Source organism: Platichthys flesus, chromosome 10 (assembly GCF_949316205.1).
Source record: "Platichthys flesus chromosome 10, fPlaFle2.1, whole genome shotgun sequence".
Classification (NCBI taxonomy): domain Eukaryota; kingdom Metazoa; phylum Chordata; class Actinopteri; order Pleuronectiformes; family Pleuronectidae; genus Platichthys; species Platichthys flesus.
This window is the reverse complement of record NC_084954.1, coordinates 17121513-17143214: the sequence shown is the minus strand read 5'-3', so window position 1 is coordinate 17143214 and position 21702 is coordinate 17121513. Positions and strand designations below refer to the sequence as shown.

General features: G+C 40.4%; 1 protein-coding gene across 1 annotated transcript in view; it reads left to right on the top strand.

Annotated features, from left to right (window-relative positions):
* The window catches only part of eipr1 (EARP complex and GARP complex interacting protein 1), a 56447-nt gene that overhangs the window by 31734 nt on the left and 3011 nt on the right, over window positions 1-21702 (top strand). The window contains exons 7-8 of the mRNA XM_062397691.1: window positions 16109-16276; window positions 19804-19971. Coding sequence (XP_062253675.1) covers window positions 16109-16276; window positions 19804-19971 — 336 coding nt within the window. The remainder of the gene's footprint in view (window positions 1-16108; window positions 16277-19803; window positions 19972-21702) is intronic.

Here is a 21702-nt window from a genome sequence, read left to right as displayed (position 1 = left end):
TTTACATGGCATATTTCCACATGTACCTGACTTAAAACCAGTCGGATGTTTTCCAACAGCCAGAATTAAGATCTGACAGAAGTGAGTCGTGTAAGAGTCCTGTATGTTTAAACTCCCAGGGCTTAGCTCTCAGCACGTGTTTACATGTCATTACAAGATTTTGTTTGTGCAGTACACAGAAACATGCATTTAATGTGACTCATCAGGCTGAAAGAAAATCTTACTGATGAGTTTTGCTTCAACTTTTGCACTTATCCACATCAGAGCTGCACAGTCATTAGAAATATTTAAAAATGCCCTTTTATATCCAGTCACTGCAAAGCTCTGATTCTCACATTTTATGCAGTTTCAATTATATTATATGCATTCAGTGATATCTAAATGACATGATTCATATTATGACCAAGGCTGGGTTTTGAACTCGACTACTTTTTGAGTCTGACCAACATTTAATGAATTAATGAAAATGTTGTGAAGGGCTGACACATCCGTTGAATTCTGATCCTTCTGCAAGTTTTCCTTCCTGAATCAATTTCCACATTCACATGACAGCTCTCACTGATGTGAGTTAACAAGTCATACCATTAAGCAAAGCAGCAACAGCACAGAACCAGGATCCTTCAGACCTCCGATACTTGTTAGCTTAATGACATTTCTCCTGTTTTGCAAGCAGAAACACACCTCGTATTTCTAAGCAGCGGTGCCGTTTATGTGTGTTACTGAAGGTCTGATGGCTTTTTATCAGCTAAAGATAAAATTAAGTTGGACCCATCAACATGAGCCCCAGTGACAAGAGATTTGACAGGACCACATTTTTATGCTATACTCATACTGTTGCATGAATGAGCCGCGAGTGAGGGATCACTCTCCGAGGACGAACAGACATGCAGTGGATGTTGCGTGTAACGGAGCACATCAACAAAATAAGAATATTTAAAACAATCGTGAGGTCTATCAATGCTTAAACTAATTATGCAAAAGAAAATGTCTGACAGATGAAGGAAGCAGTAATGGCAAATGTAGTGATAGCTGAATTGCTTGTAATAGCAGTTTAAGAGGGCAGGCCTATTATATATTTAAGTACTGCCGCCATGGTCCAAGATCCACCATGTGGCCGCAGCAGCGATCCTGGATCTGCAACGATAAAGCAAATGGATTCCGGTGAAGAAGTCAAGTCAGTAACTGTAACAGTATATAGCAGCATGAGTAAGAGCTCGCCAAAGGCCGACCTGAGCCAGCTGTTACTACAATTCTTTATAAAAAATGAAGGTTTCAAGCTGATCTTAAACATAGAGAAAGCGCCCCGCTCCCCAACTGGGAAGTGATTCCACAGGAGGGGAGCTTTATGGCTTCTTAGTTGTGTCCATGGCCGATCTGCTGACATGGAACTGGGAGGGTTTATGACCTATACCGCAGCCAGCCCCTGGGGTATGAGGGGGTCAAGATGTATTTGCTTAACTTTTGGAAGCTTTCATGGCGTCTGTCTTTATATACAGTCAATGGATATGACAAAATTAGACACTGGTGCATTGGAAATGTGTGAGATCCATATGTTTCATAGTAGATTTGTTAAATATGCCTAAGGCGTTAAGTAAGTAAAATTACATGCAGGGGGTCGGGGGAGACCTGCTCATTGCTACGATTCAAATCCAAATCTGAAACCAGAAGTCTCTATCTGGCAAATCTTTGTCCTTGGCTTGTTACGACACCTGTGTTTATCTGCCTGTGGTGGTTGTTCATGAATGTAATGAAGTGTTTACCCCTCCTCAGCACACCTGATAAGGTGCGAGGTGGTGGAACACTAATGTTGACATGGAGCATTGTAGTACCACACATTAACCTTGTAACTGCAGGTTATCATCAGCCCATCTTACAACCTCTAGCTGTGTGTAAGTGTGTGTGTTTGTGTGTGCTTTATTTGTGTTTCCTGTGTTTCTGCGATACGTGATGAGTGAGGTCATAATGTGTGGGCTCTGCTAGAGGAATAATAATCACCTCGCTATCGATCGCGATGATAACAGCAAAGTGCTGAAGAGATTGAGAGCGGGGCTGTGTGAACGAGAGAGTGAGAGAGAGAGTGAGAGTGAGAATATATTTACAAGATGCGCATCTCAGGCTCAGATAAGATAGCTGAATCATTGATATCCCTCCCCGTCAGCCACATAATAAATTAAAGAGTTCCTGCATGCTCCGTTTTGGCCGTTCTCCTCCTGCTGTGCTATTTTGAAAGATGCAACAGTGCTGATTTGGCCGTCGGCACAAAAGGAAGGAGGGGGGCAGCAGCACAGGGCTTGTTAGCAGACACGACAGTCTCATCTCTGATATGAAAGTGAACTGAAAATACACCATTATTATCTAAAGAGACCCTTGCAGCCAGTAGAGGGAGCACCGTGCATTGGCCTTAAACAACAATATTAAAATAAGCTCATTATTTTCCCATATATATTTTAACATGCAGCTTTCTTTGTGTATATCTTCTGTTAGTAACAGTAAAGATAAAAAGATGATTTCGTTTCCAGACTGCTCCAGCTTTTCATTGGACACATGTGTTTCACCATCCAATCAAGTTTACGTACTCTAGATGTCTTGTTAATAATGTTTCTAAATATGCTGCCAAAATTCAGCCTTATTTGATTTGAAATGTGCTTATGTAGAAAACCCCTCTTCCCTCCTCTCGGCCTAAGCACAGCCCTACGCCGTACCCTGACGTGCATGTGTCGTGATGTAGACGCGTGGCAAAATTATTAAAAAAATCAAACATGAGGCGATTCAACAGCCAGCAGACAAATGTTTACTGTGGGAGAGGGGAGCGCCCTCTCCTCCAGACTTTGGGATTTTGAGCCATGCATTATACATATAGTATACATTCACAAAAAACATATACAACCTTAAGGAGTGGGAAAGACTGAAAAAGTATAATGGGTCTCCTTATAGGTATTTCTGCTTGACATTAGTTCATGTAATGAACTTCTGAAAGGTCACTGAACTAATAACATGAATTAGTTATAATAAACTCACTCATTTTAAAATTCTTCAGAGACTTATTGTGTAGTTTAGATATGTACAAATCATGTTCAATATTTTTATTTTTTTGTAATTTTCATAAAAATGAAAACAATCCTTACCATTGTTGGAGGTTAGGATTGAATTCAGCCCTTCATAAAGCATTGTTTTATTAAATCAATTTATTGGGCCCAAGAATGAATAATTATCTGGTAACAAATTGTGTCTAAGATGCACACATATCATTCCATTGTTTTTAAACATGGCCTCTACGTTTGTTTCTTTATGGTCATCCATGAAACGGACTTGAAAATGATTAATTGATGAATTGAGGCAGGGACATTTTGAACAACAGTTTTGATCATCTTAGCTTTGCTGTGATGATATAATGAATCTCTTTGATTCAGCATTCTATTGTTCCACGAACACAGCATCTAAACAAGTTATCTTAGTAATTATTTTATAACTAACTTTATAACTTATAATTACTATGAGTAATTATGATGGGCTTCTGTTCCTTTACTGTTACTGGTGATCTTCTTATTGTAATTAGCAGGTTTGTGGTTTGTATGGTTCCACATCATTTGTCCATCAGAACAATTTACTGAAAGAATCCCCTCCTCCAGCTTCTTTCAATCCAGTGTTTTAGACATACGCAGGCACCAGCCATGGGTACTGTGTGTGTGTCTGTGTATGTGTGTGAGTTTGTGTGTTCATGTGTGCACATCAGTGCACAAGTGCGAAGTGGTTGCGAGTGGAAAGCTTGCAAGTGTGAATGAGCAGTGAGTCACATTTGTCTGTGCATGTGTGTGTGTCTATTTGAGTAAGTGACTTGCATGTGACAAGTGACTGTGTGCTCGTCTGTGTTTGCTCTCTGCTATGTGTACCTTTCTGCTTTTGTGTGTACGTGGTGTTGTGCACTCATGCCTGTCCATAAATGCTCTGTGTGTGTGTGCATGAGTCCAGTTGGTGTGGCAGCTGTGGGAAGGCAGCCTTTCAGTACGCTCCACTGCCTCCTCGGACAACCTCTGAGGTGTCCCCTCAAACATGCACAAAAGTACACACACAGCAAACACTTCTCTTCTCTGCCCCCTCCACATAAACTCCCAGGGCTTGTCACCCACTCTACCAACCCAAACATCGCCGCCCTACTCTGAGAGGAGTAGAGGACAAGAGCCCGACGGTAGCACCCACATCTAGTTAGTCTAACACCCTGAAGAGCAGCACAGTGTCTGCATACCCCTCTCTTAAAGACACACAGCACTTTGAAAAAACTATAAAGATAACACTACTTATAAAATATATATGGATCCTGTTCTAGTTTGTACTGATGTAATATGCAGCATTATGTAAATTATGGAATACTCTACTCCGATATTGGGGACAGAAAGCGGTGTTTAATGGAAAATCCTGACACATTTTCACTTCTCTGAGCCTGTCTTTTTTAGCGTATCTTGGCTTTTACATTATTCAGAAACTAATCCCTGTTGTACACGGCTGCTGTTGTGATTTTCCGGCAAGGTCTTTTTCATTAATGTGTTTTTAAAAGGTCATATTTCACTTTTGCCACAGGTCATCAGAAAGTGCTTGGCAGCATTTTGAAGAGTTCCCTTGATGAATAATATGTGCAAGTGTAAAAAATGTTATGGGGAACATGGCAGCTGTAAAAAATATGTCTTAGTGAAATACAGAGTACTAAGTCAGGAGGTTGAAACATCTGGCTGTTACTGGGCTTTACTTTCAATGTTCAATGACAAATTTCCATTTAGCGGCTGCTATAAGAAACTGAAGCCTTTGTATAGTTAACAGTCCTCGGTGTCCTGCTGCAGATATATTTAAATCTAAAGCCTTTTCCACTGGTCTACACCAACTAGCATTAAACATTTTTGCAGTGGGAATAGATACAGTCAGCATTCACTCTTGAGTCAAATGACTCTGCATTAGACACAGGTCTTTATCAGCTCCGGCTCCAATCAGAAGTGATGGAAACATGTAGCCCAGGTGAATGCGCTCATTTCTCCCTCTACTTCTTTATTTTGGCAAACTAGAAAGATAATTTCTAATGGGGTTTTATTTATTTCTCACACGGATGTTGAGGTTTCACTGGGGCTCTCATACGACACATACAGCAGATTGATAAGTTTTAGTTCTACCTATAGTATGTATTTTAAGAGGGATGACATGAAATTTGCCTCAATCGCCACCTTGTGGCTGGCTACATAATAGGTCATAAAACCCCACTGCCTCCATGTCAGTGGATGGGACATGGACCAAGATTTCTGTCTTTCTAGGTTGCTCTAATTACACTGATATGTAAGTATGGCTATTCTTGGTAGGGTTGCTTTTTTAAATACTTTTTATGATGTGTTCATATGTCATGCTATATGTCACAGATAAATACTTCATTGCATTTATCACAAAATTGTAGTTTGTTGTTTCAACTCCAGTCCCACTAACTCTCAGTAAGGTCACCTAATGATCGACTCACTCCAGAATAAGTAAGAAGTGTGGGGGGCAATTCAGTATGCCAATACTGAATTCACCTCCAGGTTAATTATCTTATTTTTGTCTCTCTATAATAAAACTCACTCACATAGGGCAATGTCACACATGCTAAGAACTTCATGGAACCATTGCAAAAACTGTTGCACACAGCCCATAAAAACTACTCATTATTGAATTGGGTTATCCTAAACACTTAATACTGGCTATTGTTCTCTTGACATTCATGCCAATAAATCGTATTAAATTGATATGAGTTTAATTGAAGTAAATTGAATTAGATATCCGGGCTAGATATTCGGGCACGAGCACACATCACTTGTCACATGCAAGTCACTTACTCAAATAGACACACACACATGCACAGACAAATGTGACTCACTGCTCATTCACACTTGCAAGCTTTCAACTCGCAACCACTTACTTCACTAAGGTGCAGCACAGGTGCACCTGGTGATTTATTGGCAGTAAACAAGTAGTACATGATTAAAAAGTTGAACAGATTTAGTCTGGCACAGATGTGTTCCTGTGTGGATTTCATAACTACAGACAAGACTAATCTAAGCAGGCCAAGTGTGTCTGTTGACAATGGGTCTGGGCCGGTCTCCCTCCTGTCCACTGGGACTAGTTAATCTTCTTGCCATAATTGGCACAGTTGTTCTAAGAAGGACTTCTTCCTGAATAGAGGGCTTTATAAGAGATCATCTGTCTGTGGTGCAAAACTTTATTGGAATAACTGAGGGGGCATTGTGTCGTATTCACAGAGCTTTTCTGATGCAAGTTACTTAGTAACTTTCTTACGCGCCTTGAACGTATAAATCTCAAAGTGATTTATAAATTACATTCATATTCATATAAAAAAACTTTAATGAAAAACTTTCTCAGTGACAAGTAAAATGTTCTCATGTAGAAAGCGTAAATGTTCCCTTTTTAATTGTGTGACAAGGGAAGAATTTCAGATCAAACCAACTGTTAACCGAACGTGAAGGTGACCTTTAGTTTGTGAACTTCCATTTTCCATCCTTGAGTCTGGAATACTGACTGTTAGTGTCCATCATTTGAAGTTTGAAGATTACAAGTTATCTTTATCTTAGTGTGTAAATGTCTGCATTTGGTAAGTATTACATATATAAGGGAACAATAGTTAAATGGACAGTATATTAGCTTATACAAAATATACTGTAAGAATTGTGTAATGGAGTCAAAAATGTACTTTCGAGATTCTCATTTCTAACTAAATTGACAGGCAATTGACATGCATGTCATAGTGCCATCTTTTGTTGGGGCATGGAGGGGGGAAACATTGTGACCAAAGACACGTGATTTTGTGTCGTAATTGGTACAATATCTTTTTTTAATTGTTGTACTTGCAGTAAATTCATTCAAATTCTTTTGGTAAATGTAGGACACATGTTTTAGTACTTGTGGGATTTATTTATTTTTGTAATCCGGAAGGCTATTTGTTTCTGAAGTATAATTTGTTTGTCAGGTTGCATTTTGTTTTTGTGAAATTAGTTTGTTAATGGTGTTTTGTAAAACCAGACTGTATTTGCAAGTGAAGGGTGGGGAATTAGTAAAACATGTTTTGTTTGTTTAAGTTTTTGAATGAATGAATCTCCACACTAGCCCCATACCTAAACATTGACTGTATCAACTAACTGCCTCCCAAGTATTCACTTTATATTATTTTAATACATGTGTGCAATTGCACACATTGGACAAGCCATCCCCATTTTTTTTTTTTTTTTACTTTTATTAGAACAAGTACCTTGACAGTGAGTCTCACACAGCAAGTCATACAATATTACAAGTGAAGACAAAATAAAAATAAAACACAAATTGCAGAAGAGTTATCCCAAAGGGTTCACATAGTTTCACATTCAGTCCAGCTTGTCCAGTCAAATGTCAACAGAATGTTCATTTTAACAGATACATTATCACAGGTGTCCACTTTGCAAAGTAAATGTCCATCTTGAGTCTTAGGCTTGCAGTTAAACTTTCCATGCAATTCACAGCCTGGAGCCTCTGGGCCCACTGGTCCACGGTAGGTGGGTGGGGCTTGAGCCAGTTTAGCCATCCCCATTTTAAGTGTTCTTTAGTGTAAAGTGTTCCCCCAAAGATTGCCTATGACAGACAGACAGACAGACAGACAGACACACACAGACACACACACACACACACACACACACACACACACACACACACACACACACACACACACACACACACACACACACACTCACACACACACACACACACACTCACACACACAAAGAGCCATACCATTCACTGCAGGGTGCATACTGAAAAGCAGTGCAGTGCTGCAGTGAAGCATGTACTATTTACACCTCCCCTGTGGTGTGTGTGTGGGTTTGAATGTGTGTGTATGTGTTTGTATGTGTGTGTGTGTCATACGCAACATAGACAGCACAATGAGCAGATATGAATAGAGCGTAAAAGAAGGCTAAAAGATGGATAGTGGTGCTTTATGCTCCTCTGCTGTCCAGGTTAAAAGCTTGCTGTCTGTTGGTACAAAGAGAGGAAGCCGACGGCATCAGAGCTGCTCATCCACACAGACAACTCACACTCACACACACGCCACCTTTCCTAAAACATCCTTTTCTTGCCACCTAGTCATCGGATTTAACAGTGCTCCACCGTTCCATGATGATAGGGTTCCGAAGGTAAACTATTATTCAAAAGCTTTTTGTATCATACTTTATTCACAGATTCAAATATAGCACCATTATGCAAAAAGTGTTGTCTATTAGGAATATCATATACAAGCCTTTATGCAAAAGATGTCAGCTGCTTTAGAAAATGCTGGTTTTCCACTGCCACTGTTGCTTTGAGTTTGACCTTTTGAACTCTGCTACTGTCAAATCAATCATCTGTAACCTTTTCATGTGCTCCCACCTCCCCCTCAGTAGACATGAACCAGACATTATACTGTAACTCCCATAATGGTATATTCATGACCTTATGCAGACCTTGAAATTAAAGAATAAAAACTAACATCTCCAGATTTATGCTTGCAACTCAACCACACCTCTTGCTGACTCTTACTGGGAGCCTTTTGTTCTCTTGCTGCTACATATTCAATATAATTGTGATAATAATGGAGGAAGAAATTGTCGAAGGAAAATTGTTGTATTTTTTCAGTTTCAGATGGAGTTAGACTTAATCGATATTCTCTTTTTTTTAAATAATTGTTACTATTCTAAATGAAAACAGCTACTCAAAGATTGAATCAGCTGTGCTTAGCTGGATAGCTAAGTGAGCTATGGTGACCATATTATAAATAATAATAAAATGTAACCTTAAATTTCACAGAAGGTTCATGCAACATGGGTGTTTTCACAAGAATGGGTGGCAATAAATTCTGTACTTAGCACAACTACCAAGGCACATTTACTCACCATGGACGACACAACGCCTTATAAAGGAGGGAGTAAGCCTCTTGATATGTGGTTTCTTTCCTTCTTCTTTACGTCTTTCACATTTTAGAAGTGTCCTCACCCTCCACCCCCACTCGCTTGCGATCACCACTAGGTTAGGTAATAATGAGTGGGATTAATGGAGGTGACATGTTTATATAATTGAAACCAGGACAATCCTGTACAAACCAGGACATCGGTTCACTGTAAATTCAGCTGATGTCACCTCTATGCATTGGTTGCAAAGTAATGCCTTGGCTGAGTTTTAAATGTTTCCAGCTGACTCCTTCTACGAAGGCAACTCAGTATAAAAGGTGTTAAATATGCATTTGGTGGCTGCGTACATAATTTTGTGCGAGAAGACTGATACTAAAGCAGTTGTTGATGAATGGGAGACCAGAAGCAGCGTTGTTCTTAAATTGATGTAAGTAAGGCTGCTTGTGGAGGTAGAGCCCACTCTTCAGAAGGTCGGTTGGGTGAGCCCGGGCTCCTCCAGTCCACATGTGGAAGTGTCCTTAAGCAAGACACCAAACCCCAAATTACCCCAAAGCAGTTTTAACATCTACCAATCATTCAAAAGGTATTATCTTTTCACTTTTAAACTTGAAGATAAACGGCATCTAGGATGAGGAGTTGTTTAACAAACCTTGCTAATTATTGCTGAGGTATCTTGTATGTAAATTACCCAAATCCATTAAAGAGCAGGGCAGAGGGACTACCAGTAGCTGCATCCCCAGGACTGGCTTCCTCACATGTGACCTGAATCCACACAAACGAATGTAATAATTTAATGGTGTGCTAACAGATAAACTCATTGTGTGAGCCATTCCTCACAGTGGAAAGGTTAAAACGGACACCACCCAATCACTCTTACTACAACCCCATAAACACCACTTATGCATTATTACTTGTGGTACATTGATTGATACAGTATTACCAACAAGTACTGAATTCAGACATCTTTAATTACACTGAAATTATGTGTAGAGGCTGTAACATAATTAATTTCCAAGGTTATCCTGAACTTACATATGTAATATTAGTTTTTCTCCTGTGGTCTTTTGTTTGCACTTCCATCTGTCCATGAAGATTCACCCAATCATTTAAGTTGCTTGATGTATTGATCCCTTACTTTTATACACGTAAAATCTCTCTACCTTCTTTCCTTCCTTCCTTCCTTCCTTCCTTCCTTCCTTCCTTCCTTCCTTCCTTCCTTCCTTCCTTCCTTCCTTCCTTCCTTCCTTCCTTCCTTCCTTCCTTCAGAATCAGAATCAGAATCAGAAAGTATTTATTGCCAAGTAGGTGTACACCTACCAGGAATTTGCTCTGGTAATTGGTGAATACAATGAACATAGAAACATAAAAACACAATAAATACAACATACATAAGAAAAGCAATAAAAAAAAACAGTATGATATTACTCACTATTTACTTCTTCTTTACTCACTTTTTCTAATATTTATAAAGTAACATTTATTTAGACATAAACATATCTAAATAAAAATATATACAAGATATAAAAAGTGAAGTGAAATGCAAAATGCAAAACAGTGAACAGTGTCAAATTGCAATATGCAATGTTATGCAGTATAATATAATATAATGTGTTATATTCCTTCCTTTCTTCCTTCCTTCCTTCCTTCCTTCCTTCCTTCTCTTCTTCCGTCTACCTGCCCCTCTCCCTCACATCTTTCTTTCCCTGCCAGCTCCATCTCAAAGCCAGGCTTTAATTTTGATCAGCGATGAAATGATTGCTCTCCTCTTTCGATTTTTCTTTTCTCCCCCTCTCTCCCCACAGCAGTTGTCATAGAAACAGAGATGTGTGTGTGCGTGTTAGAGAGAGACGGAGAGAGAGAGAGATATTTTGTGTGTGCGTGTGACTGTGAGCGTCTGTGCTCCAGTCGATCCCCTCAGCAGGGAGATTTATCACCCAGTCTAAGCCAGGAAGGGGTGTGTGTGTGTGTGTGTGTGTGTGTGTGTGTGTGTGTGTGTGTGTGTGTGTGTGTGTGTGTGTGTGTGTGTGTGTGTGTGTGTGTGTGTGTGTGTGTGTGTGTGTGTGTGTGTGTGTGTGTGTGTGTGTGTGTGTGTGTGTGTGTGTGTGTGTGTGTGTGTGTGTGTGTGATAGAGAGATGGTCAAATGTGTACCGCCTTTGTGTCTTCCCTCTTACACACCTCTATCTTCTTCTGTATTTGCACATAAAACATTATTTTAGGGATTGTGTTTTCCTGTTTTATGTTATTATATGTGTGAGCCTAACAGTGTGTGTAATAGGTCCCCTGTCCCCTCATCAACCTCCCATCACACACACTCTCACACACTCAGCAAAGCTGGCTGGATGACTTTAGATGGAGTGCGCCTGGTGGCTTAGGTCGGCCACAGCTCTAATCCTCCGCACTCATACAAACACAAACACACACATACAAAAAGTCCCAGGTCTCTCCACTATTAGCCCTGTGCCGAGGGAGTTTGACAGTTGGGTGTGTGTTGTTGTGTGTGTGTGTGTGTGCGTGTGCGTGCGTGCATTTGAGGAGGGGATTGCACAGAGACACCATAGAGGGAATGAGCGAAACTAACCCAATTTCCTGCTCCATTTCCTTTTTCACGCGGCGGCCGCGTCCCTTTCCACGGCGGGCCGGCTTGAACACCAGCCACTCTGCAGCCTGGGGTCACGCCTTTTACCTCAGAGTCACACTCAGGAGAGGGAGGGAGGGCTGTAAATAAATCATGGGCACCAGCTCAAAATTAGACAGAAATTGAGAGTACAAATTTAAGTTCACCAAAAGTTCTGAGTCGATTATAACACTGTTGGTTGATAAATGCTTGTTTCAAATCACAAGTGATTTACTTTCTTTAAATTCTAGGCCAATCAATGCAATAAATAAGTAAATATCCCATAATGCAAGATTGAAGATTCAAGTTATTGTTACTTCACCAGCTGTCTAGGGCAGAGTGAGATAGTGTTTCCCATGTGTTCTTGCAACAGGGCTAAATAGAAAATTAGACAGTTTAAAAAACAATGAAAGAACAAAACAATCCTTGCATTCACATGTCAGTTAAACGGGTCCAGTACAGATTTAAAGTCTGTGAATTTAAGACTGAAGTGGAAAGAAAAGAGCAGCAGAGACAGGTAGAGCATCTATATAGCAGTCTGATTGCCATTTGTCATTGCATGTGAAGATATATCTGAATAAAATATGTTAAGGGGTGGGAAATATGGATAAAGTCTTTGATCACAGTATATGAAGTTAATTCTGCAATCGTTATATACCTATATTTACATAAGTAGAACATTAAATAATAAACTGTTAATTGACATTATGTGTTCAATGTTAAGGTTGAAGTTTTGTGGAAATGTGTTCGATAGCTTTCGTTTAATCCTGCTGATAAGCAGATGGTATGGAAACATAACAGACAGGGATGCCTTGTTCCATTCATTCCTACAGAAAAACACAAATCAAGGTACTTCATCAAATTGATGTAGTGAAAATCCTGTTAAATCCTATCCAATAAAGCCATATTACAGCCAGCACTGTCCGCAGTGGCTTGAAACAAGAAATGTTGAAGTGATTACCAGCAGTGTTGGGGTTTGATAACAGAATCTGAATCTGGCATCTAATCCACTTATCAGCTCCAAATCCTTTCTCAAATCCATCTGGGTTCAGGTTTCAACAATTGTAACTAAAGTTAAGAATAGTGGGGGTCTTGTTTCACAACTTAGTGATCAATCAATTAATGGCATCATACGTATGGCATATACCTGAGAAATGTTGACTCCCAGAACTAGGGTAATGGATTATTTACATAATTATCCATTGCAGTTTAGTTTATTAGTGACAAGCTATCAATTGTTGAACCACAGAAATAGTGTGGTTTATAGAGTTATTTTAAAATGCGTTGCTCAAGAATGAAAAAACTCATGTGATTGTCGGGTGAACACAGACTGGCTTGAATTAATCATGACAATAACATTAATATGTCACATCCAGGAACTGGATCCATAACAGAAGCAGCTAAAAAGAGCAATTGTTTTAATTTTTCTGTTTAATTGTTACTAGGGAAGAAAACATCAATCTCTGACAGCTTTCCACTGTCTCACTGAGTTACTCCCCACGAAAACAATGATAATATTGAAATCTTGCAGTCTTAAAATGTTTAAGAAAGTGACACCTTTTTTAAACCATCCATACCAGAATTTTAAGGCTTCTCTCCTGATTCATACCACATCCGTCCGCCAATGTTTGTGGTAATCCAGTCGTTTTTGCGTTATCTTTCTTAGAAACAAATCAACGGATAGGGAACATAACCTCCTTTGCCGAGGTAACAAGTCTTGATTCAGAAATCAATCCAGCTGGAACTAGAACTCATCAAACATATAAACAAATACCCAAAGATTGGATAAATGTTTCTTTCCTTTGATTCCTGAACTGTCACGAGAGATAGCAGCAGGAGCAACACTGTGTCCTCTGATTATTTAAGGTTGTTCTTATTTTTCAGCTTTGTGCTGCTCCTGCACTGTCCTACATCGCAGTGACAACAGTGTCTATCAATGCCACTTTAAAAACAATCTTAATTTATGTCTGTACATTATACTGCCTGTCTTTTCTCCAGTGAGGATGCACTACATATTCAACACATGATTATTGTATATATTATGCAACTGGGACACAGCTTGTGTTTGCAAATCTTGACACATTCGGAGATAGCAGGTTGAAAAGTGATCAATGTTTGTGTGTGTGCATGGTAACAAGTGTACACCATATATCTATTTATGTACACTCATTTGTACTGAATAAGTTATTTGCAACGTGCCTGTCAGCTCACTCTGTGCTTCTTTAAAAATGTGTGTTTTCATCGGAGGCTCAAAGTTGTTGTGTGACGTTTTCTGTCGCGCTCCATATGCCATCACCGATGCCACGGTCTGGTGGTGGCAACTGCACGTACAGACACACACTCGCAGAGTCACACACAGTCCCTGACGTTGTCTTGACCTAATTGAAGCCCAGCGGTCTGCCCCAGGTCATTCTCTTACACCTCCCCTATTTTAATGAGATTTTTAATTAGCACGTTAATTGCCTAACGTGATCAGCAGGGTGACTAGCTCGCTGGCTAGCTGCTGTTGGCATCCAGCTGGGCAATAACTCTGTGGCTTTCCACTCCGCTGAACAAAACTGTGCCAAACTAAGCCGTGCTAGGCCGGTCTGGAGAGGAAATGAGGAAAAACAAAGTAGTTATTTGACACAGTCTCATGTTGCATTAATGGCAAAGGCAGAGCTCTAGATCCTGTTAATTACCAATTTATTCAAATGGGATTCGATTCCGTGAACCCCAGCTGATTGACTTATGTCTTATTTATAAAACAGTGTCAGGAGGCTACAAAGACAGCTAGCCAATATTAGTAACACAGCCATTAACATATATATACACCTGTACACCTAGTGACACTATTACACACACACACGTTGTGTAAAAGGGCTGCTTGTGCACAAATAGGATTTTGCACAACATGTGTGTTTTGCTTTCTCCTTCTTATGTCGTGAGAGCAATCTCTTCCCTGGTTTCTTGGTGAAATGTGCATGTTCGCCCACCTTTTATTAAATTGTTTTATAATCACCAACTACCAAACTGACTTTTCAGCGACGTGTTCGCTTACTTGGGACGAACGTCTCAGCTTCAGCGGGGTGTGTCTCGCTGGCTGAAAACTCCAGGCAGGCAGGTTGCTTAGTGACAGAAAAAACGATCAATCACTTTATTCGTACTGATGAAGTGACTGGTTTTGATTATTAGAAACATTCCTTTTTCTTTCTTTTTCTCGTGATTTGTTTTGTTTTTACAGGTTCAAATTAGCACCCCTACCTTTTTAGCAAACAATTGAAGTTAAACAGTAGATTCACATCTTCAGTGAGCTGGTCAGTCTTTTACAAAGCCAGTCATAATCATATCAGTTTTGAGAATGAATGAATCAACCTTTCTTTGGGGACAATTTATATTTGTGATTATCCTAAATATCCCTTTGCAACTTGGTCAAACAAGCAAATATCATGGGACAATGATCACTTTAATAATTTATCTATTGTGTTTTCCATGTTCTCCTCCAGTTTGAGAAGATATATTTTATTTCATTTTTATATAACAGCCTTTAACTTGCTGGATAGTTTCTTCAGCAGTTAGAAATTGTGTCTGTCTTTCCTCGTGATGCTGGGAAGGAGGCATGCAGTGGGATGATCAGAGCTTTTTTCGCTTAAAATATCAGCCAGCTGTTTATGGAAATGATGTTGATAAGAGCAGATTTTACTAAAAGATGTTGCCATGCTCCACAGAGCGGAGGGAAAGTGCAGAGTTGGATGATCAATCTCTTTGGCTTTGTTTTGCATATGAGCCGCATCTTCCATACTTCACTATCTTTATTATCTCTATGTTACCATACTGTAATTGTCGGGGGGAAATGTAGCTCAGGGCCTCTTGAAATAACTTAAACCTCATTGTGTAGGGCAGCTGACAAATAAACGCTGTACTTCACAGTAAGAGGGAAGTTAAGTTGTTGAAAATAAAAATGAACGTCGCAGTGCATTTAGAAACATCCAAGTTTTGAGGAAGGATGCAAGAGGACTAGAATAAATGATTTGTTTTAACAGTGTAGACGTTTAAATAGAGAAGATAAGGTGACTCCAGGAGAATGTATAGGAGAAGGAACTGAAAGGAAGTGGAGGAGGAGACCAGAAAGATGGAGACACAATGCAAAGAGCGTCTTTCTTCCCTCTGTCATTCTGTTAACCTCACTCTGGAAGGAACTCAAGGTTGTGTGGTTATGAGACTTGCCTTTATAATTTACCACCACCGGTGATCGCTGCTTTATTGAGCCTGGCCTTCACTGACAGACACCGATACAGAGGAGGCTTTGATTTAGCCTGGGAATGTTCTTCCATGTGTGGACGCTGTGAATCATTTTCTCATATCTCCTTTTGTTGTTCTGTCCTATGTCTCCCTCCCCTCTTTCTCCTTCTCTCTCTTCCAATGCCTATCTTTTATCATCTCTCTCCCTGGCTGCTCCCTCTCACTCTTATCCCTCCATCCTAATTCCTTTCCTTACCTGTACTTCTCATCTTTTCCCCCCTTTTTCCGTTTAATCAACTCAATCTTCCCCTCCCTCCTCTCTCTCCTCTCCAGTCAGATCTACTGTATCGAGAACGCTCATGGCCAGCTGGTGCGTGACCTGGACTTCAACCCCAACCGACAGTACTACCTGGCTAGCTGCGGAGACGACTGCAAGGTCAAGTTCTGGGATGTCCGCAATGTCCAGGAGCCTGTCAAGACCCTGGAGGAGCACTCCCACTGGTCGGTGAATTGTGAAGGGAGGGGTAACAGGGTTGGCCTGGGAGGGGGAGTCAGCAATCTTGAATCACAGGACATGCGAAAAGATTTGATATAGGGTGTAGCAATCATTGTCCAAATATTTCCATGGGACCTTCACGTTGGCACGGTTGTAAAGAAATACATCCACTAGAGGGCAGCACAGAAGTCTGGTGACTGTGAAGGCGGTGGTGACAACGATCCTCTTAAGATCCTCGCAAAAGCGGCTATTCCTCCCTGTGCCTGTAGTTTCTAACAAACTCTGCAAATCTCCACTCAAAAAGTTGTCTCACTGGAAATGTTAGTTACACTGCCCCCCAGGATTTCTGGTGATACTGCTCCAGTTCGTCTGTTACGTCCTTATCCCAAAGCTTTCAGAAAGAACAATACTCACTTTAAGTTATCTAACAGAATACCTAATGAAGTTGAACTCTCAATGAGCAACTCGCTACTTCTTTTCACATGCTAAAGTTGATTACATAGGACAATGGTGTTTACCATCATGAAATAGCTGTTGAGAATGATGGTTACTGCTATTATTGATTTATGGTTATCAACTATCTAATTGATTTGCGTGATAAGCATTGTCAGTTTCATCCGTCCAGTTCTTTCTACCATAAATGTCTGAATTTAGCTTTAAGGGCCTGTTTAACACTACTATTCTACTATTCTCTTCCATGAAAGTCAAGACATTGTTCTTTTTGCACTGTTCTGATATCCAACACATCTTTATTGTATGGATCTCACTCATCTAACTCACTGCGACGTCCACATTGGTCTAGAACATGTGCTTGTGTTCAATATTACTTACACTTAAACCATATTTTGAGAACTGCTCAAAGTTTTCCTAAGTTTATAAAATGTCTGTTAAAGCAGGTTCTTAATGTCTGGTGCACACATTTTAAAATACACTAAATAGCCAAAGCTGTATGGACAGCTCTGTCTGGGTCTGGATTTTAATTCCAGTGAGGAGACATTTTAATGCTCCACATAGTCCAGCAAACTGACCGTGCCAAGCTTTGGGCTCAGTTTTCATGTCGGCTTATTTTCAAATGCAAGTGAAATTCTCTCTCCGTCCGTCACTCCCTGACCCAGCGAGTCATCTGCAGCTATGCAGGTCATGTGCTGCAAGTAGATAAGCAATGCCCACTGGCAAGTAGAAAGAGTGACGGCATAGCCAATGTGTTGCATTAGCTTGGTGCTGTAGCAGCAAGACATAAAATGCACTACTTTTAAAATACCTATTGATTCTGGGAAGGCTTGTTACATGTGCATCTTACATTAAGATATAGCAACACAATATCTTTGGAGAAACAATATCCAGGGTCAATTGAACAATCCACGGCTTTCACAGAAAATGACTTTCCTTTTAATATCAGAAGAACTAGTCCACATGAAAACAGTTGACAGTGTGTTTTGTGGTATTAAAAAAAAAAAATCTCAACTCTGCTGTTTTCGAGGGAGGTGGCAAACTTGATGGCAGACGCCACAAAAGGAAACCAACTCAATCAAATATATCCAAATGGCTATATACCAGTAATGATAAGCGAGGATGAATCTTATATTAGAGGTGATGGATGTCATAGATTCTTTCAAAGAGTCGCTCTGATTTGGCGCCTCGAGCACAAAACTTTTATCCCATCTCACTTTTAATGTTGGGAAGTGTGAACTTTTATTGGGGAAATTATCGGAGGCTGTAACATTTTTACCGAAACTTTTATTGTTGTATAGGGTATAAGTTGACAAGAAATATTGCCAAGCCATTCATCTCTTTGACTATTTTAAGGTGTTAAAAAATGTATTTGCATAATGAACAAAACGCCTCTCACTTAGCATTAGAGGATAATTCAGGCACATTTAGGAGAACGCACTGGCACTAATGATAAACTTGACGACTCTGTTGACTTCGCTGTTGATTGCTTTCTAGTTTTATTAATGGCTTTATCTCCTAACTAATGAAATGCCCTAACTACTGCTGCAATAAAAAGTAGTAATATAGCAATTACTAATTAAATAGGGAGCTCCTGGTTTTGTCAGGGAGGATCGAATCAGTACGGCCCAGTCGAGCTCTGAGTTGTCCTCTGTGCAGCTTCAGGCGGTGCTAAGAGCTGACGGTGGTGTACTGCAGGAGCATGTTTCCATGGAAGACACACACACACACACACACACACACACACACACACACACAGACACACTTTCTCTCTCTTCTGTGTGAGCTGAATAGACGATCAGTGTGTCTTCGAGCTAAACTGGGCTACTGCTGCAGCACACCAATCCTCACCTGATAAAGGCAAACACACACACACTCACACACATTCACACACTAGAGCGAGTGTTATCTCCAAAGGAAAGATAGACTTGGCAAACATATCCATAACCGTAGATAGCTGCAGATATCAGATAGTGTGTGTGTGTGTGTGTGTGTGTGTGTGTGTGTGTGTGTGTGTGTGAGAGAGTGTGTGTCTGTGTGTGTGTCTTTTCAAGCACTCTCTTTATCTCTTTGTGAATCTATGTGCATGTGTATTCAAGCATTTCTATAATGCTCCTGCATTGTGTCTGTGTGTATTTGTCCTGTTTGTGCACTTATCTTTAATATGATGCATATACATGTGTGTGTGGGTGTTACCCTGAGTGTGTTTGTGTATCTGTGTGTGTGATTATTGTGCGTGTTCATTTTTTTTCAGAGCACAGCCAGGATATGGCCTCAGGGCTGCTGGGGGTATTAGGGACTATTTTTTAGCAGGGAAGCGGATTAGAGGAGCGCAGGGAACGGCGTGGCCAAGGCTGATTTTCTGTCAACAGCCACGGTTATCCCTCAATCCCTCCCTGTGAGGGAAGTGGGACCGCACTGTGAGCTGTGCCCGGGGCTCACAGAGAGAGAGAGAGAAAGAGGCATTGACAAGCACCAGGAGAGAGAGTGAAAGAGGATGAAAACAGGCAAGTGAGAGAGACAGTGTTGACAGTTTCAGAAATAGAAAAAAAAAGCGGACAAAATGGAGTGAGAAATGGAGGAAAGGTGAGAAACAATTGGATCGAGAAAGTGAAACTGAGCAACCGGCAAATAAAACCAGGATCAGGGAGTTTATGATAATGATCGTCAACTCATGTGAACTAAGCCCATACACTGACTCTAAGGTACCAAATCCCTATTACTGGCATCTGAATACACACCACGATAGGCATATTTCGCTGTGAATCCCACTGTGAGAATGCTGCATTTTCTGCATGATTTGTGTTGGCACGAGTGTGTGAAAGAGAGATAGACACATGCGGTTTCTCTGCACGCCTGCGTGTGCGTGTCAGCATGTGGGGTCTGCCTGTAAGCACACAGTCAACATACACTGAACATGAATGTCTATCACACGCTCACTCTGGTATTATTTGGAACAATGGGCTCTACGTGCATGGCAGCCAGCTCCACGCCTGAATATATTAATGTACCCCACATTGTGTCCTCCGCACATTGTTAAAAATTCTGAATGCGCGTCTGTAAATGTGTGTCTCCATCCCAGGGTGTGGAGCGTCCGCTACAACCACAGCCATGACCAGCTGGTGTTGACAGCCAGCAGTGACAGCCGCCTCATCCTCTCCAATATGGTGTCCATCTCCTCAGAGCCGTTCGGACACTTGGTGGATGACGAGGAGCTGAGCGAGGGGGAGGAAAACCACCAGGACGACAAGTGAGAGCAACTTTACAGCGCTCTTAAAATCAGCAGTAATCGCTTTAATTATCTGCGGTATGATGGAAGATATAACACAGGTCCTTTAATAAAAAGTGGTTATTAGAGCTTCGATTTTTATTGTTGTGCCTCAGTTATGATACAAAATCTAAATAACCATTTAGTAGAGTTTAAATACATAATATATATTAGATTTCTTCATTAAAATGTATAAAAATGACTACATCTATGAATTGAAAACATTATTATCCCATTTAGAGTCAAATAGACAAGAAAGCAGAGGATGCTTTGGGGCATGAATACCATGTGATTGACAGCTAGACACGTCCATTTGGGTGCAGTGTCCTCAAACCCTGTCAGGCTCCTCTCCTGTTCCTCCAAATATGGATACTTCAGGTTTCAAAAACCAAGATGGTGCAGGACAAACTGTCAAACTCAAGGTGTCCAAACTGCAGTTTACAAAACAGACTAAATGGCCAACACAACTCTGCATAACGCAACAACAGCAGCACTTATTGCAGCCCCCGAAATGGTCGTGCAGCCGAATCTTAAATACAGTTTCAACTGAAAAGTGAACATTATGTGAAGTGGGGATTTATCACAGGACTCTTATATAATACTGCATTAGTTTGAGCTTTGTGTACCTAAAAGAAAACTCAGTGTAAATTTAAACTGAGTGGCACAGCGCCACTGCCAGTCATTAATGTTTATAACCACGTATAAACCTTCCCTCACAGCCCCTCTTCTTAAACAGGGCTGGGATTTTATTCTTCTTTTTTAAAGGCTCATCTATGAATAACCTCAGTCGTCTTTTATTGTATGTGTCAAATTCTTTTGTTCCTATTTAATTCTATATTATAATTCAGATTTGGAATCGTACCGGTGTGTTAAAGACATTTGTATTTCATATCTTTCCTGATGAGATTACATTTTTTTAATTACTCTACTCTTGTACATTTCTGGAGTTTGAGAAGGAGCCTGATGAAGAAAACTGAGACACTTGAGTGTGTATAAAAACACGCTGCACATTTCAAACAGTGAATTTGCTATTGGTCCTCCTGACATTAAAGCCGACTCCCTGAACCTGCACGTCCACATGCTGTGGCACTCAGACCGATAGAAGCGGAGGGGTAACACATTAAAACTGCGTTACTGTCAAAATACTTCAGGAGCTTGTCTCTATAGTGATTAGAGTTGATTTTAAAATTGCAGGGATATCATGTGTAATGGTTACCGTACAGTGCTTTCCAAAATCTGTCACTGTCCTCCGTCCATTATATGGTCCCATTCCCCCTCTCATCCATAACTACCAGCTCTTACCACGCAATGAGCGACTCCCATCCGCAATTATCATCTCTTCTTCCTAATCACCAACACTCCGCTTTAGCTTCAACCCATCCACTACAGTCATTGAGCCCTCTTGTATGAACGTGTCCACTCCACAGCACCTGAGAGCTACCTACAGATGTCTTCCACTGCCTGGACCGACTCACTTTTAACTTTCAACAATTCAGACAATTTTGAGGATGATGACTTTTTTTTAAGGTTTGCAAGTTGAAGCAAACTAAGATTCTTTACGTTGTTGATGCTTGGTCATTGTACACATTGTGTATTCATGGGGTTAAAAGGCCTTTTCCCAAAACATATTCCCCTTTCAGATCATTTAAGCCTAGTCTTATGCCAAGTTCAGACTAAACCACTTTCAAGGTCGTCGCTGTGCAGTTTAACTAC